At 43.0% G+C, this 25,597-nt stretch overlaps 1 protein-coding gene across 4 annotated transcripts in view; it reads left to right on the top strand.

Moving 5' to 3' along the window:
* TBC1D30 (TBC1 domain family member 30) overlaps positions 1-25,597 on the top strand; it is a 57,349-nt gene that overhangs the window by 9,041 nt on the left and 22,711 nt on the right. For 2 of the 4 annotated variants that reach the window (XM_075495053.1, XM_075495070.1), the window contains 2 exons: positions 22,566-22,627; positions 23,023-23,088. In XM_075495053.1, coding sequence (XP_075351168.1) covers positions 22,566-22,627; positions 23,023-23,088 — 128 coding nt within the window. Of the gene's footprint in view, positions 1-16,253; positions 16,609-22,565; positions 22,628-23,022; positions 23,089-25,597 lie in introns of those variants that run through there. The other 2 variants (XM_075495062.1, XM_075495077.1) reach the window with 2 other exon arrangements.

A 25,597-nucleotide genomic window follows, 5' to 3' on the forward strand; every position in this document is an offset into this window, starting at 1 on the left:
TAAACTGTTGCCAAAGGTAGGCTGAATTTTCTTTACAGTCAGCTGCCTACTTGTAGCAATACATGTGTAAATAAATAGAATATTGCTGTTGGTTTTTAATTATTGCTATTTTCATCAGACTGTTAGTTATGCTGCATACAGTGAAGGCTTTCTCTGTTACTTATGACTCAAGATGTGGAGGTGGGCTGAGGATTGGTTAGGAAGGATTTTGTAATCTGTTCTATGTCCTGTGCTGGTTTGCAAGGAGTGAAGTAATGGGACAGTTAGAAAAGGAGAGAACCTGTATCTAGGGATGCCAGAGCTTGGCTCAGTGGGGATGGTAGCTGTGCGCTTGGTCCGTAACCTGCATTTGGCCACTGGGCAGCAGTTCTTTTGATCTGGATGGTGAAGCTCACCTGCCAGTCCCTTGGGTATGGGCTGTGCACGAGGAAAAATGACTGTAGATGTAAGTGTATTCTTAACCAACTTGTTCATTGTTATCCAGCATTATTAATAAATTGTGTGATGCTGGAAAATATTGCTGGAGAGCCCTTCGAAAGAGCGACCTATAGTGGTGAATACAAAATGAAATGCTGTTCGGTTATCATATTTCATTCGGCTTCAGCCAGCCAGGATTCTGGGAAATCTGAAAGCTTATTCCATTGCAGTGGGAGCCTGGACTGAGAACAATTACTGGCCTTTTAACACTAGGCTTGGAGGAGAAGGACTGCAAACAGCATCATTCATTGCTGTGCACCAGGTCATGGAGAGATGTTGCAATGGGTGGGTGTGTGTCATGTTTAGTATTTGCTAATGTAAATTAGATTGTGTATTCTGGATATCTGTTAGTGAGTCTGGGAGAAAGAAAAGTGAGTGTAATCAGGCATAATACCAGCAGTGTGGAACACTGATCAAGGTGGTGATGCTTTGCAAGGGCAACGATTTTTGTTTTTAAATGCCATTGGGAGTTTGCTATCATGGTATTTTATGCAGTTTTGGAAGTTACGCACATGAAAAGTGTCATCTCTGTATTAAAGGCTGACAACTAACCACTAACTGAATAATCCTGGGGAGTTTTCAGGTAGTGAATTCCATGGTTACTTTCTTTTGATGAGAATATGATCTTGGAACTGGTCTTTGAGTGGTGCAGCCAGGATGCTGAGACTTGGGGAAGCAGTGTGAGGGGAAATAGTTTAACAGATCAGCAAGTCAGTAAAATTCTGGTACAGCACTGTGCTGCTCCATTGCCTCTCATGGGATGTTCTTCTAGAGAACTATCAACTAAGTTCCCAGACTTAAAGTGTAATTGTGCTGCTGATGGGATGTGTACACCGAGTATGGATCTTGTAGGTAATGAATTTTGACATCTTTGATCACTTGATGAGCAGTAGCATTGGTAAGCCCTACTGCGAGAGGCCACCCCACTTCATTGCCTCCAGCCAGCTCTTCAGGATGATCTGTGCTAGCCCCAGAAAGCTGTCTGGTGTGTGAGTCCACAGAAGACCTTAGCCGGATAATTCAAAGTACTTCAGCTGACTACCATCTTCTCTTACTGGTGTTCTCCACTGTAAAAACAAAGCTGTAATATAAATTCTAAATTGGCAAACTGTCCAATCAGTTTCCGTACAAACTTGGCAAATTGTGTGATTTGGTATCCCTCAGAGGCCACTTTGGGGCTAATTTCAGTTTCTTGACTCCTAAGATGAAGTAAAATTTCTTTCCTTTTCTGTTGTTAAAAAGGAGATAATATTTTTTTCTTTTTTTTTTTTCCTTGAAAGAAAGAGGCTGGATTTGCAGTCTGATTTGGTTATATCTCTACTGAAAAGTTCTTGTGGTCTGTGCCATTGCAGAATATCGAATTCAAAAGATGGCAAGAACTACTGCTTAGAGCAGTACAGAACCTGGAATCCTCACTTTAAGGGAAATTCTGCTTTAAGAATACAGCAACAAAAATATCTTGTTCCAGCATGAAATAAAACACCCACTCACAAAAGTCAACTGCTTATGAAGCAAAATTCTGAAAGTTTACATTTTGAACTAAAATGCTTTGTTCAGATTTTGACACCTCACCCTTTTTCATTTCATGTTATGTAATGAGCCATTTTCAAGTAAGATGTTCAAATGTTTAATCCTAAAAAGAGTCAAAATTGAGCTTTTAGCATGTGGAAATATGTTTTCATCAAATATAACATTCTGCTGTGAAGGACTTTGCTCTCCACAAGCTGGTATTTTATGACAGAGCTTTCCATTAAGTGGTTCCAGCTAACTTTGGTACTGGAGATCTTCCTGGGAACATGCAGCCAGCCATCTCTGCAGCTCACTCCCTGGCTGCTCAGTGCTGGGATTGTCAGGCTGATTAGGGAGCTGAGGAGCCAGCATGCGTTCCTGAGCCATATGTTTTCCTTCTGCCTCTTTAGGGATTATATGAATCCTTACTTCTCCATGTCACATACTTCACACTATGCTTCTTTGTCCCTAACTCTCACCGCTGAAGTGTCTTACCTTCATTGAAAATACCCCCCTGCCCCATTCGAACAAATGCCATCTCGTGTTCATCATTGGCTAAAACTTGCACAGTTCTTGAAAAATGGCTTTTATCATGGACTCCTTCAGCTACATTCTTCAGGATTTAACTAAGCAAACTGTCTTGGCAGCTGCTTTGACTAGTGGCAGGATCCAGAGGTAGGATTGCTTTTGTTACAAACCTGGGATTCTGATCAGGATCTAGGTGCTTAGAGTTTCAAGTAACACTGGGCAGTGCTCAATATCAGCAGGTGGTATAAGAATATGCCTGACTGCCACATTTTTCTTTTAAATATCATTCCACTGCTACTTTTGGAAACTGGCTGCATTCAGAGTTGGGATTGCTGCTGGTAAATTCCTGGGGACTGTGGAGCCTGCTTCTAAGAGATCATTACCTTCTTGAAGGAGGTCCTGCCTCCTGGCTCACTGCTGCTGCTCATTTCCCAGTTCAGTGAGCTGCTGTCTCTGGAGGGGTGGGATTTTCCCGGGAGAGGGAGATGCCAGGGGTTCAGAGCCAGGTGGGAGCTGAGCAAAATGATCAGCTGAACTTAAGCATTTGCCTCTGAGAGGAGAGAGCCTTCAGCTGCCTGTTATCTTCTGCCTGTCGAGCCTCAAATGTGCCTCACGCAGAAGCAAGGAGCCATAGATTAGCTGATTCATGGCGTGTTGTGCCAGGCACGTGGCTGCCTAGGGCAGCAACTTACCCTTTGGGAGGTACCAGGCCTTCACCCAAAGGAGTGTGGTGGGATGTGGGAGACCCTGGTCAACCAGCCGTGGTGTCCAACTTCTATAAACTGTGGGCCCTGTGAAACTCAGAGCCATACCCCTGCATCCTTCCTTCTCTCCCCGCTTTGATTACTTGTCCTGGAGAATGGCAGACATCTGGGGTGAGGGCGAAGTGGGGCTAAATTGACCTTTCTGAAGTGTGTCACATAGGCATGTTTTGTAGTTGGTTTCTGCTGCTGAGGTGAAAGGGGCACTCTGTAATGGTCACCTGAGGTGGTGAGAGCATCAGCCACTGCTTATCTCACTACAACTAGTTTACACCACCATCACCACCCCCAAATAGTTCTACAATATTTTTTGTGTTACGTAGAAACTTGATGGGATAGTAATGTCTGAATGTGGTTACAATATAAAAAATTACTCTTGAAGAGTAAATACTTCATTGCTTATCATGGATCTGAACAGTAAATTCAGTAAATCCTTCAGTAAGTGATAATCTGGCTGCTGATTCTAGGCCCACTTTGCAACAAAAAATGCAGATTGTTCAGTATGTGAATGTGTAGATTGCGGAATCGCTACCAAATTCTTGTCCTGCAACGTTTGGCACAGGATGTTGTAAATATTGCTTGTCAGTGTGCTAGCAGCTGTGACAACAGTAAAATGGTTGAGTTAGTGCTACATCTGACATTGTGTTTATTTTGGGTACGCATACAACTCGGAGGTGGACTGCTTACCACCTTTTCCATATTCTTCTGTGTAACTGTGATCCTTTTGCAAAGTGGTAGCTGACCTTGCAGGATTAGTTTTGCGATGTATGTAGAGTTCTGAGTGCACTGAATTATACTTTTCACAACAGCTGTGCCGTGAAAAGTTGATGTATTGGATAGTACTTGTTACATAAAATACTTCCTGAGTATTAGAAATAGGGATTAATGTGATAGATTATTGTGTGTGGGGTTTTTTGGATTACTTATCAAGTAATACTTGTAGTACTTGTATACTAATTTGCCTGAGCAAAGTGGTTCTCAACCCAGTGATAGCTTATTTCTCTGGTACTGCAGTAACTTTGGAAGGTGGGATTTGATCAGCTCGAACTGAGGAGGCATGCAGTCACCCGAAGGAAGGATGCTGCTGTTTGCTGACAACAACAGCAGGCAGAACAGCCTGTGCTCCATCTACAGTCCCTGTCAGTCAGTCATGACATCAGAAATAACTGTCAGACACCACTGTTCCCTCTGCTCATTGGCAGCTATTCAGATGGATACCTCTTCAGCAGTAAAGTTTGATTAGTCTAATAGCTCCCTGAAAAACTGGAAAAGTGAGGCTTTTATTTAGTCACCCTGGGATTATTGTGGTTAAATGAGGCGAGGTGCTGATTTCCACATAGGTTCAGGAAGAGCGTGAAACTGAGCTCTCCTGCTCCAGCCCAGCACGTCGGCCTGGGGCAGGGCGAGTGTGGGTCGGGAAGGGAGGAGTGGGGTGCATGGCCCAGCAGAGCAAAGGGCTCAGCCCGCAGATCTGTGTGCGAAAGTAGTCGTGCGCTTTGCTGCGAGGCGTTGCCAGCATCCAGGCTATAACCTGGAAATTCATTGCGTTAAGCGGGAATTTGCAAGGAAGCCATACAGCCGGTGCTGCCGAAGGCCACGTGTGAAGGAGCGATGTGTGAGGAGTGCACGTGAGTGCATTCGTATTTCACAAATCCTTTAGACACTTCTGAACCAATGACAGATCCTGCTCCGATTCCTGCAGGTAGTGATAAGCCGTGGCATCTATGGCAAATGTTGGACGACGAAGATGTAAGAGTTTATTTGTGTGTATAAGCTCACAGCAGGGGTGGCTGTGTGAGCTGCATAACTATAATACCATGTCATTGCAATCTTTAATCTTTCTCTCACAAGCTTTTGGATGTGGAAACAGCCTGAGAGAAAAAGTTGTGCAATTAGATTGTATGCATAGTCTTTCACACTTGTCTAGCTTAGCGTTATCCCCTCTTTTATTATTCTGGGGATTACACTTCAGTACAAGTATCTGTGCTCTTCTTTTTCCTACTGAAATGGTTTTTGTGGTTTTTTTTTTTTTTTTTTAAACACCATTGTGAACTTGCAGGAGGGTTAATGGGGCTTCACTGAAAATGCCCAACAGGGTACATGGCCTTTAAGTAACACAGATGCATTTTTATCTCCGAATATGGCACACGCTAAACATTCTTTGGCTGAGTTAGTCTTTGAAGAAAAGATTTCCTGGATACTGAAGATCAAATGGAAGATAACAGCTGCTTGGGATAATTAATGCTAGGAATAGACTGATTTATGGAGCATCAGGCAGTGCCAGCAGCTATGTTTATGCAGCTTTGTGAGGTAAGCTTGACATTTAAAAACAAGATGCTAGAAAAGTGGGCTGTGAACTTAGTCTGTTTGGATCAATAGTCCTGCTTGTAATTCTATGCTGGAGCAGCTCTGGAGGAAGGGTTAAACGAGAACCTCAGATTTTAAAATGCTTTTCTCCTTGAAGCTGTTAATAACCTGAATTTGACTTACTGAGCAGTAAATGAGTGCTCCACACATACCCTTGAAATTTGCCAGGGAAGTCCATGTTCCATCTCCATGTTACATCATCTTACCAGAACACTTTCTAAAAAGCAAGTGACACAAACCTATCACTTATATCTCTTTCTCAGTAAAAATTGGAAACCTCTTGCTATGTTTTGCCAGCAGTGAAACAGCTTCTAAATTTAGTTCCTTATAATTATAGTTACCTCCCTAAAATGACAGCAACCTGGTACTGGTCAATGTGTTTTCCCTGCCATCCATACAATACATATAGTTAAATACAGAGCATGAACAGTTTTTGGTTCTTGGGTTGGATTAGGCATCATTGATAGCCAACAGTTTAATGTGGGGGTTTGGTGGTTGTTTTTTTTTTTTTTTTCCAATATGGTACTGCTAATTTCTTATCTCATCCAATGGTCGTTGGCAGAAATAGGTATTAGGTCTTAGATCCTGACGTAAAAATAATTATCCACTGAGACTAAAGGAAGTCAGAATGGGGAGGTAATCAATGCACATAGCTGATCTTTTTTTAAGAAAACCACTAATCTGAGGAACTAAATATTACTAATATTTATAGTAATGCCTAGAGAGGCCCAGTGAAACCAGGAACCTAATGAGCTGGTCATTGGACAAACACATGGTATAAGGCTCTCTGAAAAAACAAACTTTTAATGAGACAAGACCACTTGAAGGCTGGTAGAAGCAGCACATGTTCAGAGGAGTGAAATGAGTTGTCCCAAGCTACGCAGTAGTAAATAAACAATAAGAGCTTTGCTGTTACCAAAACTCATGCTTGCCTGGTGTTGTACATGTTCAAAATCAATTTTAATGGTTCAAGGCTTCAGTACTAAATGAGCCTTTGATTAATCCTAAACACATTCAGTTCAATAAACTTCTCCTGTGAGAGTGGGTTATGAACTGAAATTTTGTCATTTAACTGTTGAGTAAAAAAGCTTGGAATAGTAACGTTGTTGTGACTGATAACTATTTTCTCCTCTTCATCTTACTCACGAACTTCAGCAAAAAAACTGACTCTGTGTCAAACTTGCTTAAATGACTAATGTACGTACTTTTTTTCAGGAAGGGGAGGTGGTAGTTTGAGGTTCGTTCGCTTTGTTAGCTGCTTCCTTTTCCAACACTTGCAGAATGTGAAGTTATGGCCCACATGGGAGATGAAGTGGGAGATGAATTATGTGATCTGGAGGACTTGGAGTTGCAATAGCTTCACATACACACAAAACTTCATGGGAAAGTTTCCATTTCTTTACAGAACTAGTGGCATCTGCAAATCGGAACCAATGTATGTGTGATCAAAGAACTTGAGTGGTGGTGGAGGACTTCTGTATTGACTGACCAAGATTTGTGGTTCCAAGAGCTCTATGGGTCTTATATTAGCTTCTCTTGGAGTGAACTCCATTCCCCTCCCCAACCCCAGAAAGGGTTTTGTTTCCGTTCCTGTGTAACAGACCTCTGTCTGCAGAAGCCATGTGTACTAGAAGAGGGAAGATCTGTGCTGGAAGCAGGACTCTCTTAGTCTTGGGCAGTGCAGGAACAACCTGTCTCTTTGCTATGTGTCTAATGAAAGCCTTGCACAGCCTGAGCCTAGTCTTTGATGGATGTCCGTAGCATTACTGCAAATAAGTACTAAACAGCATATAAAAACTTTTGTGTATAAACATGGTCCCATTCCCGTAGTGCTTCCTGGCCCAAAGAAAAGGCCTTTTGTGGTTAGTAATTTTTCTGACTTTGGCAATTACTTTTTAATCTAAGAACTTTGAAAGTGTTCTGTCTGTGGATAAATCTTGTCTTGGGGACATAGGATGGGGTTTTTTTCGTTAATTATGTTAGGGGGGATTGAAATCATGCTGTTCCTAAAGTAACAGTTCAGACCAACGAAGCTGGCGATCCGCACTGTAAAATTCAATTTCTATGCTAGGTGCTAAGCAAATAACCAGATTCTAATAAAGGAAGAGCAGCTCAGTTTTAGAGCTGGGAGCCTGCAATCTGCTATGACCTCCATTCTTCTGCAAATATTATCTTAAGCATGCCTATAAATCATACCTGTCAGAATTCTTTTTTCATACGTTGCATTATTTTTTCTGCTGACTTGGTGATTTGTTTTTTAAAATGACCATGTAACATTTAAGCAGGATTCTGGGGTGTGAATACTGGCCAAGACATGCATTTACTTAATATCATTTAGCAAGGTGAGGGAACATTTCTTAATTTTTATAATCATGCTTTTCAGCAATATTTTTATGTAGGCCTCTTCAACAATTTTTCTTTTTAATATGTTCCTTACCAAAATATTTTTAATTCTGTGTTTCAGTAGGGACAGTTAATTTCTCTCACAAAAAAAGGGCATTTGCTCTCTGAGACCTCAATTCAATTCATTACTTTGTATTTTATTTAAAAGGTCCTCTCTGTATATTTTATCAAGCACATAAGCATTGCTATGACTTTTATTCCAGTTGTTAACTCTAGACTTTATGCTACTTGTTACTACAGCAGTTAAAATATATTGTTACTTTAGCAGTCCTTGCATGACATGTCTTCTACCTTGCTCATGAGATGCAACTATCTGCTTAATGTAACTGCGTATGATCTGCTTTACTGTTATAGTCGGCACGTGAAGGCGATAAGTAAAATAAATTAAATCCCTGCCCCCTCACATGTCTTTTATTTTCTTCATCAGGACAACACAGATCACTGTGCTCCTCAAATGGCAATTATAACTTTAGAGTTTATTTATACAGTTGAACCAAATTAGGGGAAAAAAAAAAAAAGAAGAAACCTGGATGCTGTTGTTGAATTCCGCCCTCCCCCCAATTTAACAACATGAGAAGATCCATCCACTTACTTATCTAACATTTTTCTCTGATTAAGAGCTTGTTGGAAGCATTTGGGACATAGAAAGCTTCTGCAAACTCTTTTTGCTGGGTGTACTTTTGTCCTTTTGGAACACAATGTATATACGTACGAAGAATTAAATGTAGCAGTGGACTTCAGCTTGTGATTAAGACACTTATGTTTTAGTGTTTGTACATAGGTGTTCACATGAGTGCTAGGTGCCTATGCTTCCCTTATGGTCATTGTAGATCTAGTTAATGTCTTGCTCTCATTGCTTTAATATCCAAAGCTCTTCACAACCTACTCTTCTCTGTTGTCACATCCTTGTCAGTTATTGCTCAGTATTCAAGGTTAGCTCATGCCTCCTACCTCCATCCCACACTTATTTTAAAACAAGCACCTTCTCGATTGCCCCCCATGTTGGTATTTCCTTGTAGATGTCTAGCCATGTTGAACTTGAGTTGATGATTAAAACCTAATCCCTCAGCCCTGTTATTGACCTTATGTCTTCATGTGTGTCCCTTGGTACTCATCTTTGCCATGAAGCCTACACAAACACAGTAGCAGGTCTTATATTAAGACTACTGTCCGTCATGCTTTCCAATATAATCTCACTGTCTCCCTGTGCTCCTTCATATGCTAATGTGTTTTCTTTTCTCTTATTTCTTTCTTTTAAAGCAGGTAGTCTGTTTTTTGCTGTGCTTGTACAGCACCTACTGCAATAATGCTGTAGCCCAGAATTAGGATTTATGGGCGCTGCAGTGAATACAAATAGCTTTAATAGAATATCAGGTGTACTCGGTTGTGCAAGTTTGTTGTCCTCTATTACTGGCATAATAAGGGGAACAAATTTATTTCTGTCTTGTGATCAAGCAATATTATATTTAAGCCCCTTTTTGTTTCCCGCATGGACAGTTCCGAGTTAAATCTCTGCTTTGCCCTTTCAGTGCAGCCATCGAACCCTATGTTAAGATAAAGGTTTCCATATCACATCTATTTTGTAATGTCAGAGTAGATTTTTTTTCTTCCGAAATATTTGCAGTGCCTGTGATCTGTGGTGCATGATGTTTAAAAAACATGAGTCGGTTTCTACTTTTCAGGAATTCTTTCAATTCTCTCCTGTTAAGTTCTGGGAACAGTCAATTCCCAGTGATGGGCCTGAAGTGAAATAGGCCACCCTTTGTATCCAGCCCATTGGCACTGGTTGCTGTTGCTTATGTGCTCAGGGTTGCTGAATTATCAACAAATTTAATTCTTCTGTCCTCAAAACCATTTTGACCTAGGAACTCCAGATGCTGCAGAATATTAGCTTTTTAGTGGTGTGATGGTGAGAGTTGGTGACATAGGAGAGTTAATAATTTGTGATCTAAAGCATTTGAATTAACGTATTCCTAGCTTTCAGTGTGATTGTGTTGTAGAGACAAGTTTAAGACAAGCTTGTAGCTTACTGCTGAGTGGTTTCCTAAAGAACTCGGGAAAATAGGGACTTCACGCTCTACTGGATTAAGTGTAGGTCTGGGAGACAGGTACACGCAGTTCCGCTGTTGCTGGCCTTAGCCCTGGTACTGTACAGATGTCAAGTCTTTCTGCACCGCCCTTGTCATGGAAATAGCTATGTATTTACAAATGGAGAGAGGTTATAGGCAGGTTCAAGGGGGTTACAGGCATGTCTGTACTTCTGTTTTAGCAACCTGTGATACTTTTGAAGGCTTTCATATTCTCACCTACGTGATCTGATTGCATAAGCATCTTGTGCCATTCTAAGAACAACCTATGAACTGAGGGACTGCAGTCAGCTTTCCCTGCACTGATTCACTGCCTACGAATGTGGTGTCTCCCTAGATGGGAACCTGGTCATCGCAGCTCCACCCCATTGTGCTGTAAACTGCTAGAAACGGCTTTCACAACTGATTTACAGATGCCTTCATTACAGATGTATGATATTTCAAGTGTTTTCATTGATGCTGGAAACGTTTGGCATACTTCTCAGGGTGTATTGTATCTGCCAAAAATTTCAAGAAGCAATATGATTATGAATATTATTCAACTTGCAAATACACTTACTAGGTGTAACTGTCCATCACTCCCAAAAGACAAATCACAACACACATTTGTGGGCAGGTGATGTTGGGGTCAAGGAGACCTGGCTCTATTGAAGGGACCTTCTCTCTTCTCTTTTCTCATCAATCCTGTCCTAGTGGATACATGTGTGTAATACCAAAGGCAGGAGTGGATACTGTGTATGGGAGGGAAGGGGGAGAATTAAAAAAAAAATACTAAAGGTCATAACGAAGAATCTTGAGTCCGAAGCTCTCTCTTGGCTGAATCCTTGTGATTGTGATAAGCTGAAGGATCATGTAGTATGTATACAGTTGTGAGCTTCTTGCAGGAGTAATAGTCTTGTAGATTAATTTCCTGTTGAAAGATATACACTACATTAAGCAGTGCTATTTTAATGGTGTTCTAGATCAGTCCTCAATAGATACGGCTAAACAACATGCAGGCAATATTCTCTTTCAGACATCTTAGCTATAAGCAAAGCCCCATGGCCAGACAGCGTGCTCTAATAAGAGAATTCTCCACATCCTCTGTTTGTCTTAAACCCTCGAGGAACAAGTGGGCTGTTTAGGGCTTCCTTCAAGAGAAGGTTATGTTAAAGAGTACTTACTGTCTTGTCAGTTTTTGAAGGGGGAAATAAGTAAGAAGGCTATGTGCCTGAAGTCTAAAGGAAGAGGAAGCATTGGACTAGAATTGAGCTTGTCTGGATTTGTTTCTCAGCTCTGCTGCATGCTTCCTGAGACTAATAATTTAAATCTTGGTTCTCTGTTTCTGAAAAATCATAGATGTTATTTCCTGTCCATTGTGTAGTTTATATTTGCGCTGGATACCTTTGTAGGCAAGGATTGGCTCTCCTCTTTTTGTCTGTGATATCTAATGCAGGACACAGTGAGGTCCTGACCTCTTTTGTGACATTTATGTGCAAAGTGATACAAATGATGACTAATGCAATAGAAAAGTTGAAAATATTCATGCTGTGTTGATGAGACTGTGGTGTGTCAACACACTGCACCATTTTCCTGACCCCTACTTGTTGAAAGTGCATAAAACGAACCTTCTCTAGGCACAAATACAGCAGCAAAACTTCATTTTTACATTGGTTCTGGTACCATCCCTTGTCCAGTAAAGACAACCTTGGGTTACTTGTCTGAGAGCAGAGACCAGCTTGGTGGCAGAACTGAATCTGTTAGTCCAAAATCGTGTTTCTCCTTCTGTATAACACAGATCTGTCCGCTCTTACCATAGACTCCCTCCTCACGTGCTCATGCAACTGTGGCTATGCGAAACAGTGATACAGGCTCTGTGCTTGGTGGTCCACACAATAGTTACAGCTAGCTGGTAGGTCGGAGCATCTGCTCGCCTGCAGCGTCTGAGGTAGCAAGTCAGTAACAGAGGCTGTAGAGCAGTACCGGCAATGCAGGAGGTGATGCTCTACTTGCAGGCTGAGGTGGGAGGAGTGCTGGGCTGTGCCACCTTGCAAGCTTTCATGTTCAAGGACATGCACTGTAGCATCGCTGTAGAACCTGCGCCCCTTCAGTGTCAAAGACCCAACAAGCCAGAGGCCTCTTTTCAAGCTGTCAGAGGTGGCTCCATCTTGTGCGTTGGAGGAGTGTGAAGCTCCAGGTGGGTCGTGCTTGTTTTTAGGCTTTGAGGATCAAGCAGAAGGAAGCGGGGCTGTTTTTGGCAGAGGGGATGTTTAATAATAGAACACGTGTAGAACTAGGTAGGATAGGAATTTTGTGCTCCAGTGGTGAAGATGGTTTAATGGGCTAAATTTATTTAAAATAGTTTTGCCTCCTGGGAGAATCTCCAACTGCCTTATTCTTTCTTCCTTCCAAAGTGGACATATTTCATTCCATGTGTTTTCTCTTATACACTACAATTTGAAACTGAAATCTTTCCTCTTTTGGGGCTCATGATGAACTAGAATGCACATCAGAACATGTGTTAATACAGATTTAAAATTTCTTGACTTTTTAACTTCTGTAGAGCTATTTGAAGCCAAGTGGTAATGGGGTTACATTTTCTGGTTATGTTTTGTGGGCTCTTAAAGCTAGTATACGGAACTCTGGGGCTTAGCAGACAATGGCTCTATGATGTGGTCAATATAATAGGTTTTGCCTTGTGGTTGCAATACATTTTTTTTTTTTTTCCTCCTCATCCTATTGATATACATTTCTTTCTGATATTTGCTGTATCAGCAGCTGGTGTAGTGATGCTGCCTAAACATAATTTCTAAAATGCTTTGGGATGAAACATATTACAATATTATCATACAACATATTTATTACATATTTTTTCACGGGTATGTGTTCCTTTAAGTATTTTTGCTAACACGGGTGTCCAGAAGTGTGGCAAACAAGCTTTCTGCCCAAACTTTCACTGTTTTACTGGGAAGTTGTGATGCGAATCAGAATTACAGGATGTCTGTACACTTTTCTGTGAAATAAAAAGGGGAGGATGTGGAGTTCATGAAATACAGTGACCCAGCTGAAGATGTCTTACCATTTTTAGTCTTTGGATCACATTCAGTCTTCTTTGCACACATCAGAAGAGAACCAGTGAACTGTGCCTTCCGGTAATCCTGGGTTTGGGTAGTTAAAGCTCCATGCAAACAAACGTGTCCTTTTCTTTAAAAGCGCAATTGGTCTGTGGCCCCATTTCTGCTGCTGTTCTGTCACTGCCCCATCTGCTTGCGCTCATTCTCCCTTTCTAGCTGCCTGTCTTTTTACCTCATTGTCCCAGTGCAGACAGGAGTGGGCTGATGAATGGGGAGGTTTAAGGTAAATGAAGTTTGTTTCTTTATGTCAAAACCTGGCAGTGATCATAGGACTGATCACCATAAGGCCGACTGTAACAATTAAGCAAGTTATATGTGTGAACTAGTATTTCTTATGAAGTGTGCTCTGGCCTTAAAAAGGCAAGGTTAGCAGGTGGTGGTAAGACTCCAAAGAGATATCAAATGAGGAGGTAAGGTTTTTCAGAAAGTGACTCTGTTGTGTGGGAGGAAATAAATGAACTACAGGGGGGAAAAAAGCAAAGTCTCAGGTTGATTATTACAAAATGTCTGGAGCTGAAATATCTGGGCTAGCCAAAATGCTTTGATCCCTCCCCCTGCCCCCGGCCAAATCCTTTCTGAGCATCATCTGTCTTGTCAGTAATTGCAGGTGAGGACTCGTGGACATGGCCAGACCTCTGTGCATTGGTGGATCAAACTAGACTCATCTAGTGACATCTTTGAGTTCAAATTTGTTGTGTTTTCACCAATTTGGAACTATGGTGATTTGTCTGAAACTTCCCTGTTGTTGAAGACTATTTACAGCTTAACAGTGGTGAATACAGCAAACTTATACAAGCTGCTGGCATGCAGTGTCATGCTTAGATGTCTGCAAGTCCAGGGAGTGGTGCAGAACACGTCTTGCCACAGGCAAATTAGAGGCTTTGCCTGATCGGTGGTTAAAACCCAATACCATCCACTTTTCTAGAAGCTAGGCTCTTGCCCTTAAGATATATATATATATATATATATGCTTAATGGGAGGCTTATCCGTGTCTCTAAAATCCATTTGTGCTAACGATCCAGTGAGTCATCAAACCCATTAGTATGACTTGGCTTCTTCATTTTGTCTCCTAAAGTTCATTTTTGCATTTTTTTCTTAAGAGTAATGTTGTGTTAATTGGCTGGCATGCGGGAAAGCTCCTTAATGGTATGCTGGTCCTTACAAGTAGCCATGTCCTAAGTCACAGAATGATTGTCCTGATTGTTTCCAGTTTTCTTATAGAGTGACAAGATGACAAGTAGGAGAAATAGCAGTAATGAGGACACCAAATTCTCACTTTGAGAGCTGGTTTTCCTAATCAGTTAAATATTGATGTCTTTCTTAGAGCTGATTTGTAATTGTTTAAAAATTGAAGGTAACATGATTATGTTCAGTTTAGTGGGATGACTAATTCTCACTGTATGGATAATGAGTGGTTCCTGAAACTTTGGCTATGGCTCCTGAGACTTTGGGCAACAGCATGTGATGTTGGGTTAGCCAGTCTTGAAACTCTCCAAGAACGATGTGGTCCTATTTGTGTATGGTGCTCAAGGAAGAGGAGAATAATATTAAAGAGATTACATGGTTATTTCTATATGTAAATGTTTCTGTTACAGTCCCATTGGTACAATCTGTACACCTAGGGAGATTAATTCATTTCAAATTTGATGCTTTAACCACTAAATCATCATCTCCAGCTGGCACTGAAATAGAGTGATTTGCATCATCTACATCAGCAGGGAAGTGTCATCTTTGTTAAAAAAAGAACCACCGACACACAGACTTAATTATCTATTCAGAGTGCAAGCTAGCAGCTCAAATGTACTGACTTTTCTCCAAAACCAAACCAGATATTTAAAGAGGCATGATCAAAATCACACTTCCCTGAAAACTTAACAGTAACTTCTAAAGATAGCTATAACTGATCTTAAAAAAAGGCTTGTTTCTGTGTCTTATATTGTGTATCTTTTGTATAATTGGCTTCACTGCTTATCTGTTGCCAGTTTTCTCCTATGTTTGTAATGTGGCTGAGAAAAACATCTTTTTAATAAAGGAACAAATTGTTTCAAAGCTACAGATGTTGGCAGGTAGACTCGGACTTCTGGTAGCTTGGTCTCTGAGAATGACTAATGTGGTGTGATAAATCTGCTTTCCACAGAAACACGGAGTGGTTTAGATTGTAAAAGCTATCATTTCAAATACTTTTCCTTCTTGTCAATCAAACCATTAGTTTGAAATTCTGTATCAAGCCCTCTTACAATGCTGTTAGGTCAAATAGCACTGGAAAATGCATCTAATAAAATGCTCTTGAACAGCTTTTAACTATTTAGTGCATGGCATGTCATTAGTAATAAGTGCAGCTACAGTTTAGATTCATAGAAAAGGCTGTTATTTTAGTTGAGCATGTTCAAATTCTCTGTGCTGGAGAGTCAGAAACACAGAAACTGTGCAGCATGCTTGCTCTTGCTGCTGCTGGGGCTGTCCCTGAACAGCCCTGGCCGAAGGCTCTGACCCCAGGCCACCCTGGCATGGGGGTGCCGTTACATCCATCGCTCTCCCCTTGCTCCATGGTCTGGTAGCGCTTGTGGGACTCCTTCCCAGGACAGCTTTTTGAAAGGGGCAGCAGGACTTATCTATACATGTCCAGCTGTAGGCCAGAATCCCGCGTGAGGAGTCTCTTTGCTGGATGTTTAGCTCATTTCATTGCCGGCAGAAATTTCAATATTGGCCCCTGTTAACAGGCGTCAAGTGAGACGTGTCAGTATCGCATGTGTTGGCAGGCCTCTGTGCAGCCTGGGGGCTGTGCAGCTGTCCCGGAGCCCTCTGCCACCGCTGGGCTCACGGTATTTCTAACTGGAGTTGCTGCTCCCCTTTGCCTGCTGCATCCCAGGTGGTGCTGGAGGAGGAGGAGGAGAGGCTGCGGGTTTATTCAGGCAGTGATGCTAGGATTGTGGGCGGGAGCAACTCTTTTTTTTTTTTTTTTTTTTTTTTTCCTTTCCCCTTTTTTTTTCTTTCTCCTCTCCTTGTCCTCCCTCTTCTCTCCCGCACTTCGACTTTGCTGTCTCTGCACTGCAGATCCCCGCTAGCCAGGAGAGCCGCCGCCGCCGCGCAGCCCGGCGGGGCACCCCGCCCCGCCATGCTCCCCGCTCCGCCGCCCTAGGGCGAGCTTTCGGGTACCGCTGGCAGCAGTGAGCGCCCGGCGGGGCGGCGGGCCGGGGCTGCCATGCGGCAGGACAGGCTGACGGGCTCGCTGCGGCGCGGGGGGCGATGCCTGAAGCGGCAGAGCTCGGGCGGCGGCGTGGGCACCATCCTCAGCAACGTCCTCAAGAAGCGCAGCTGCATCTCCCGGACGGCGCCGCGCCTGCTCTGCACATTGGAGCCAGGTAACCCGCTCCCCGCGGCTGGGCGGCGAGGCGGCGGCTGCGATCCCGTAAGCGGCTTAGCGGGGAGCGGGGGGAGCGGCCGAGGCCCGAGCCCGGGCCGCCGCCTCCCCGCAGGGGCGGCTCGGCGAGGAGGACGCGGCCGGAGGGAGATGAGGGCCGCGGGTAGGCGCGGCGGGGGAGGGGGGGCTGCGCCCCGGGTCGGCGGCCGGCACCGGCCCCAGGCAAATGGCCGCGCTTCGTCGGCTGCCGCTGCGGCGCGGGCAGCCTCGGCGGGGCCCGGCCTGCGTGAGGAGCCGTGGTCGCGGCCTGAGGCGCGGCGGGGTGTACGGAGCGAGGCGGCGGGGGTCCCGCCCGGGCAGGGCCGGCCTCGGGTGGGGGGAGCGGGGCCTGCGAGGTCCTCCCGGGCTGGGGAGCGGGCGGAGGCACCGGCGGCGGGTGCGAGGCAGCCCCGGCGGGGGAGCCAGGCCGGCCCCGTCCTAGGCGGGAGGCGTTCGCGGGCCTTGCGGGGAGGTCCCATGCCCGGGGGGCTCCTCCTGCTCTCCCCACCCGGCGGATCCCGGCTCTGCTCTTTAGCTCTCCCGTCTCCTCTCCCCGCTCCTCCCGCCCGGCGTCGCCGCCTCGCAGCGCTTTTGTGCCGTTTGGCTGTGCCCGGTCCCTGCTGCCCCCCTCCCCTCCCCTCCCCTCCCCTGCCCCCCCGGGCCGCGGCGCCGCTGCTTTCCGCCAGCCTCTCCCCGTCACCCCCTCCATGGCCGAGCCGCCGGGGTCCTGCGGTCTCCCCTCAGCCTCACCAGACCTTTCCCGCTAAACCTGCTAACTCTTGACTTGCCGGAGACCCCTCCTCCCGCCCAGCCTTTGTCTGCGGTAGGGTGTTGTCTAAATTCTCAACCATGCCTTTCCTAAGGGGGAAGGCGTCGGCTCTGCCGCTATTTTTTCTGGATCCTGCTTCAGTACCAAAATCTTTTAAGGACCGGGTGGTCAGCCAGCAACGTGTGTTTGCTCTAGGGAGCTGGGCTCTCGGCAGAAGCACTGATGGGTGATCATTACCGAATGCTAGATTCTAGTTGCCTGCCATAAAAATTTTGGATCGTTTGTTTTTTTATGAAGTATTGGAAATTTAAATTCAATTTAGAGCTGTCACTTGTAGCTAAAATACTGTTGATCTATTGCCTAATCCTAGGCATTTACGAAACATGCAAGCCTGAGGTCTACTGAAATGTAGAGCAAGGTCTACTGAAATGTAGAGCAATGCATAGAAATATGCAAGATTCAGTTTCCCATTGTACTAGCTGTGTGTACGTCAAGCACTCAATGCTGCCTGCTTCTGTGTTTGAGATGAGTTTTGGGCACTGTTATTAATAAGGGCGCAGATATATTCTGGTATAGGTTTATGGGGTTGCTGTTATCAAGGAGATTTCCTGACTTGTAATTCTCACAGACCCCTGCTCCTACAGTAGTCTTCTTATATCCCAGGTAATGATGTTATCTGGATAATGACATTCTTTTACTTACACTCCCGCAAAGACCAGGGGAGATGATCGGAGGTGCAACCACGAATGCCGTAGTCTTACAGCTAGGAAATCCCACTGGGTTGGGGTTTCCATATTGTTTATATGTAAGTAAATGCAATAATGTCATTCAGGATGCATACTTGCAAAGGGTGATGGAGACAGAGCACCTAATGAGCCCTTAAAAATAAGCTGAATGAAGTTTCCTTCAGATTTTCTTAGTGTCTGTATCAGCTGTCTGTCTGTATTGAGAAGTTTCTGTAGACTGCAGATTTTAGATGTCCTTTGATACATCCCAGTGAGCTCTGGCCGCTGGCAAAAATGATTTCATGCAGAGTTACTCAGAATGTTACTTTTATTTCTCATTTTGCAGATGAAAACCTACATTTAGAGATAAATTACAGAGCAAGGCTAAGAATCTTCCTGAAACAACAAGCGACAATAAGGTGGTAGTTTACGCTGCTATTTTTTTCCCCAAGTTTGAACTCTCACCGCCCATGAAGCTGCTTTAGGCCTTTTTCCTTGTTTGTTTTCGATAAAATATTTATTGGCTTTCCATGGGAGAGGTTTCAACAGCTGCGTTTAAGTACAGCCAAGAATCTAGAGTGATGTGCTTTGTAAGTTTGAAGCTATGGCTCATGTACCTGCATCAGAATAGATCATCTTCCTATGCTTTTTCTGGGTTATTATTTCTGAAAAATTCCCAGAATTTGCCCCATCCTTTTGTTTAATGTTGCTGATGAATGGGGATTTGATTCCTTCACCCAGGTACTTGGCTGACCACAAGATTTTTCTCCCATCTTGTGGCTCGTTATGTGGTCCTGTGCAGCGGAAGACTGCTAGGGTTTGGGAGTCCTAGGGGTATAATCTTCCCTCTTACAGCCTTTTGTTGTCAGGAGTCATGTATTTTACATGGAAAAGCTAATGGGACTGGGTTTTGTGGGGTTTTATCTTTCTTTTTATTTTTTTTCCTTTTCTTTTTTAAACAGCTTTTCTGCGGTGGTTTCTGGTGACCTGGTTGCAAGGGCATTGAACAGGCCTTATTTTGGCATTCCCCTACCCTTCAGAAATTTGACTGGTGCCAAACATATATACCTTTGTGTGTGCTTGTATTTGTGGAGCTAATAATTCATATGTGTTCCCAACACATTCCTGCTTACATGAGTTAATGTGCTTTTTAGGTATGAAGCATCAGTTGAAAGTACATGAACTGGAGGTGATACTTAATATGTCAAACGACACTATAGCCTGGCTGGCTTGATGTAAAAGGGCTGAGTTGTACTGACAGTGCTTACAGTCCCTGAAAGTAGGAACCATTGCTGCATATGTGGTACACTTCTGCCAGGCTGTCTATGCAGAGGAGCTGGGAAGAAAAGTTCCCGTAAAGCCCCAAGGGGTCTTTTCTGCAAAGAGCATGTATTTACATAATGGAGAGGAATGTGGCCCAGAGATGGAGGATTGACAAAAAAGCAAAAATCCAGTGAAAATGGGTGCAGAAGGTCTGTGGTAGGGTTGGATGGGTGTGGGGTACCGAGTGGGGAAGAAGCTATCAGGGAATTTAAGTTAGTTTGTGGGGAGAAGGCAACTGAAGGTAGAATTAAAGGCAGTTGCTGGTAAATGTAGCAGATGATGGAAGCGTAAGGGAGAAAAGATGGTATGTGGAGGGAGGCCCTGGGGAAAGGCTGGTGATGATCCAGGCAAAAGTGGACAGGATGAAAATGACAGGACTGAGTGGAAAAAAAAAAAAAAGTATGTGCAGGGGTGGGAGATTTGTTAGGAAAAGGGGAACGATGGAGGTCGGAAGGTTTGGGAAACCAAGAGAGGTTGGAATAGGGATAAGCATTAATTTCTTTGAAGCCTTAAAGTCTGAAGACAAATTCAGTGCAGAATTTGCAGAAACTGCACATAGCAAGATGGTTCTTGTGCCAGAAATAAGTAACAGGCAATGAGATGCTGCTCCCAGCTTGCTGGTTGCCTTCGTGCAGATGCCCCAGGAAGTTCCTGGGTGGGTATAGGCTTTCCTTCCTCTCTCTGTACTACTTGTGTTGCAGCTTTTTTTCACTTGCTTACTTGCTGTATTTTTATTGAACAAGGTTGTAATTTTTTGGTTTTAGGAAATGTAAATTCTTTAAAGCGGGTAGGAATGAGGAACCATTCCTGTATGGTCTGTGGCTCACTCCCCACGGCTCTTCCCTTCTCCTATCACAAAACCATCACATAATTTGATTTTGGGAATATTTCTAATGGGGAACAAATAAGGGGACACAGACTCTGTGGCTTCTACAAGAGGTTACAGTGCATGGCCTGACCGAGAGGTTCCTCGCCATACTGAAGGGAGCGCATCGTGTAGTCTGTTGTTACCACGTAATGTTATTCTCATTTCTAGTAATTTTCACACCTGTCTTAATTCTCTGCCATGTTTTAATAAACTTTTGTAGATGGAGGTTCAAGGGTCTCATTTCAATCTCATTTAATCAAGAGAGACAGCTGTCTGGGCCCCTGTGTCAGCTCCCTGGTCATGATGTTCACGTAAATGATAGATACATTTTGCCTTACTGTGGGATTATATCTTACTGTGCTTGATCTTTCACAGACTTGGCTGTCTCTGCTTGCGTCTTTCTTGGGAAGCTTATAAAACAAAGAGAGAAGTTGTCACTGAGATCTTTAAGTCTTAGAAAACTGTGAAGTGATTAATATTTGGCTGCTGAGTTGGAAATGAATACATGATTATTTTGGAAGGCTATTGCTTCTTTGCTACAAGGCAGTGTTAGATAACATGTCAACATCCGTTACCTTAACAAAAGGAGTTCTTGGTCATGGTATCTTTTTGTATGTATTAGTGTTTTCCAGTACTTACCACTAGATTGCTTGGGAATGAGACTCACTTTTTCGTGTTGACAGCAAACGTGATACAATTTCATCTCAGTAGGTTACTGGCATTGTTACATTGCTTTGAATTATTGTGAAGAGATTTATCTATTGGGAGTCCCTGCTGAGTGCCATGGAGTTATGGAGAAGAATACAAATAAACAGCTACTTCCAGGAATAACTGTTAATCCTTTAATGTTTTTCAAGACATTTCTATTATGGTTTGAAGCTTTTATTTTTCTACATCTGACAAGCATGTCTTTTAAATCTGAAGCAGGGAAATGAAAGCACCAATCCCTAGGTCTCAGTGATGCAATTCTAAAATGCTCAAATTCTAAACAATACTGTGTTTTGTGTGGATTTTCTTTCTTTCTCTTCCCTCTCCCCCCACCAAAGGAAAATTAAAAAAAGCCTTGAAGGAGAAGGCTATGTCTTTATATATTTATCAGGCAGTAAGGCTTTTAAATTACTTACCACCACTTCAGTACGCAAATGCTGAAAGGCATTTTAGATTCCATAACTAGCAAATGCCACCACAGTTTGGGTTTCTATCAGACTCACAGGCTTAGTCCTCCAAAACACTGAGTATTACTGGTGAGTTTATTAGCATGGATTTTATATACTTAAAACCTTGCAGGATTAAAATATGTTTTTTTAAAATATATATGGCTATTAAAATATATGTTAAAAATGTTTGGCTTGATATTCTAGAAAGACAAGAAGCTATGCATAACATAATTTTAAATATGGAGCAATACATCATATTAAATTATGGAGGAAAAATACCGAAAGGCTTTATTCTTTATGCCGGAAGACTTGAGGGATGCAATGCGATGCGGTGTTCAGCACCTGAGCTCTGGACAGCGGCATTTGAAGGACCAAAGAATTGTACATTCAAAATGCGAGATATAAAGCAAATTGAAAGTGTCACTGTTCTTCGTGTTATGGCATACTCCAGTGCCACAATCAGGATCCAGTGTAGGCCAAACTTGAGATCCTAGTATTTTATGTAATATTGTATTTTATAGACTATTAGCAGGCGTGCTTTATAACAATTAAAATAATTTTCTCATATGGCCGAAATAAAATCTAAGCTTAAATGAGAATACTGACCAAATGTGCTTTATGTTCTGAGGAATTATAAAAAATTTGATATTCTGAGCAGTAAAATAATTTTAGCACCCCAAACTTAGAAATGAGTTTTGAGTGATTTAATGTCAAGAAGTTGAAATAGATGGAAAGAAACTCTTTGTCTCTGTATATATTTTTTCTGTGGATGCGTGTGATAGTACAAATCTAGTTTGTAGAATAGTGACCTACATGATTTTTAGTGAAATGAGTTGTGCCGAACTACATCATTAAAGAGGGTATTACTGCATTTTAAAAATGCTTTGTCTATGTACTTCTTAACATGTGCCTTGAATCCACTGTGAAGACAAGAATTCACAGAAACAGGTCGAAATGTAGTTGTTGAAACATGTAGCTGAAATCTTGTGTTCTTATTTCAATTGTCGTTTGTTTTTTTTTCCTTCTGAGCTAAATGAAAATAATGGCCATGATTATTTTTTTCCTTTTTGTTTCTAGGGGTTGATACAAAATTGAAATTCACTCTTGAACCATCTTTAGGTCAAAATGGTTTTCAGCAGGTAATTTGATTAATTTTTCTCTTAAGTTTATGAAGGACTGGGTTCTTTTCAATCAAGGTACTTGCCCTAGTTCAAAAGTGCATCTGCCATCATAATGTCAGCATATTATTTGCAATTGCATCAAGAGCTGTTCCATTAGTATTTGGAAAATGCACTAGGCTTTCACTGTTTACTCAGATATCTCATAAGACTCTGTGTCCTACAATATTATATTTTTGTTATATGATTAAGTAATTAATCTATATTTACCCTGTGAGTGGATTAAGCAGTTAAACTCTGAAATGTGTGCAGTAAAAGGAAATGAATGTGCATGTCTGCAGTGTTATGAATGTTGCTATACTGTTGCATTAAACTAATGGTGAATTTTATACATTTTGGGATGCTTTTGCTTTTAGTGGCATGATGCGCTCAAAGCGGTGGCCAGATTGCCGACAGGGATACCGAAAGAATGGCGGAGAAAGGTAGGTAGACCTCTACACTTTGTGGGACATATTGCCTGTGGGTTTCTCAGGAAAGGTGAATGACATCAATATTATCAGTGTTTTTTGACAAATATTTGGAAGTTTTAAGTGTAAGTTGTACTGGGGATTTTTCCTAGTTTACATTCTTCAGTGATAACCTCACAGGGCAGCTGGAGAGACTGAGGAGACAAGTAAAGATAGTGTTTTCAATAATCGGGCTCTTTCTGCTTGAGGCTTAGGTAACTTACTGTGGTGCAGATGTTATTGCTTCATTCTGTCAGTCTCAAGGAATTGCATTGGTGAAGCTGCCCCCACAGCTGAAGATCAACTGAAAGGAGAGCAAATCTCCAGTGTAGGCTGTCGTACTTATGAAGGTGAAGTTGATAGTTGCTAGTGCTGACAAGAATGCTCATAGAAACATTTGATGGGGGAAAGGCAGATTGCTTAAATTAGGGAAGTTCAGAGTCAGGAGTGATGTAGAATGGTAGAGTGCACCATTAATGGGAAGTTGCACTGAGTGAGCGTTGTAGGAAGGGGTCCAGTGGGATTTTGCTAAACTTACTCTGTTGCTTTCTTCAACAATGTTTGAAGTTCCCTAGCCTAAAAAAAGGCATGTCTATTCATCTTTTCTATAAAACTGAGTCACACGATCTCAGCTTTAAAAATGCAATTTTAATAAAAAGAATATTTTTAAAGCTTTATAAAACATATGTAGATCCATATATTTTTGATGCATCAGATTAACTTCCTTTTCCTGTTTCCTTTTTGCTATCTTTCCAAACTGAACTGTTCCTCTTTACAAATCAGGAGGGAAGGAAACGGAAGACTTACAGTGGCATCGTTTTCCTCACACCACTATGATTTTGTTTTTAATTTATGACTCCAGTGAATCATTATATCAACCTAACAGCCTTTTTTCTTTCCTAAAGTGTTATTTTCCCACACTCCAATAAGTCTCTCAGACACTTTTCTGTGGTACATGAGTGGCAGAGGTCATAGAATCACAGAATGGTTGAGGCTGGAAAGGACCTCTGGAGGTTGTCTGGTCTAACCACTCTACCCAAGCAGGGCCACCTACAGCTGGTTGCCCGGGACTGTGTCCAGATGGCTTTTGAATATCTCCAAGGAAGGAGACTCCACAACCTCTCTGGGCAATCTGTGCCAGTGCTCTGTCACCCTCACAGTAAAAAAAGTGTTTCCTGATGTTCAGATGCAACCTCCTGTGTTTCAGTTTGTGCCCATTGTCTCTGGTCCTGTCACTGGGCACCACTGAGAAGAGCCTGGCTCTTTGTACCCTCCCTTCAGGTATTTATATGAATTGATAAGATCCCCCATGAGCCTTCTCTTCTCCAGGCTGAACAGTCCCAGCTCTCTCAGCCTTTCCTCATAGGAGAGATGCTCCAGTCCCTTAATCCTCTTAGTGGCCTCTTGCTGGACTCTTATCAGTAGCTCTGTATCTCTCTTGTACTGGGGAGGCCAGGACTGGACCCAGCACTCCAGGTGTCTCACCAGGGCTGAGCAGAGGGGAAGGATCACCTCCCTTGACGTGCTGTCAGTGCTCTGCCTGATGCAGCCCAGGAGGGTGTTGGCTGCCTTTGCCGCAAGGGCACATTGCTGCCTTGTGGTCAACTTGGTGTCCACCAGGACCCCCAGCTCCTTCTCTGCCAAGCTGTTTTGCAGCTGCTTGGCCCCCAGCATGTACTGCTGCATGGGGTTGTTCCTTCCCAGGTGCAGGACTTCGCACTTCTCCGTGTTGAACTTCATGGGGTTCTTGTCAGCCCATCCCTCCAGCCTGTCAAGGTGCCCTTGGGTTTATCAGGCACTCCTCCCAGTTTTGTGTCATCGGCAGACTTGCTGAGGGTATGCTCTGCCACATTGTCCAGCTGGGGTCTCTGTCTTTTCCTTCTCATTCTGCCCATCTCTGTGTTTGCTCACACATGACCACATGATGCTAACCAAAGAAGTAGCATTAAGAAAAGGGATGTGGTCTTTTCACTGCCATTCCCTGGTTTCCCAATGATTTTAAGATTGATACCAAAATAAAGGGAGCGTTTTGTGTTGGCAGCATGCTGATTGCCTCCTTTGCTGGCAGCAGAAGGAGCAGGGTGACATCTGCATTATTGCTGTGGCATGTGACATTTGTTTTCTGGGGCTGGCAGAGATAAAGAATCCAGTCAAACAACATCAGTAGGATGTCAGCAGTGCCAAAGGCTGCTGGGAGGCAGAACAGCAGCATTCCTCTGCATGGGTGGCTTTGCAAAAGTGTGGGAAGAGACATTTAAATGCAGAAAACATGAGATTCTGGGATTTGTCTATAAATTCCTTCATCATGGAACTATCTAAGTGTTTAAGTCTGTGGGAAGTGTCTGAATTGCTTTTCTCACTTGTGTGAGTTAATGGCTGATATAAAACTTGACCAATTTGCTTTCATGATTTCTTTCAGTTTCCTGAAGAGAAAGATCCTTTATTGTTACTTGTTGTCATGGTATGATCTGTCATGTGTCTTTCA

The sequence above is a fragment of the Mycteria americana genome, chromosome 1 (assembly GCF_035582795.1).
Source record: "Mycteria americana isolate JAX WOST 10 ecotype Jacksonville Zoo and Gardens chromosome 1, USCA_MyAme_1.0, whole genome shotgun sequence".
Lineage (NCBI taxonomy): Eukaryota > Metazoa > Chordata > Aves > Ciconiiformes > Ciconiidae > Mycteria > Mycteria americana.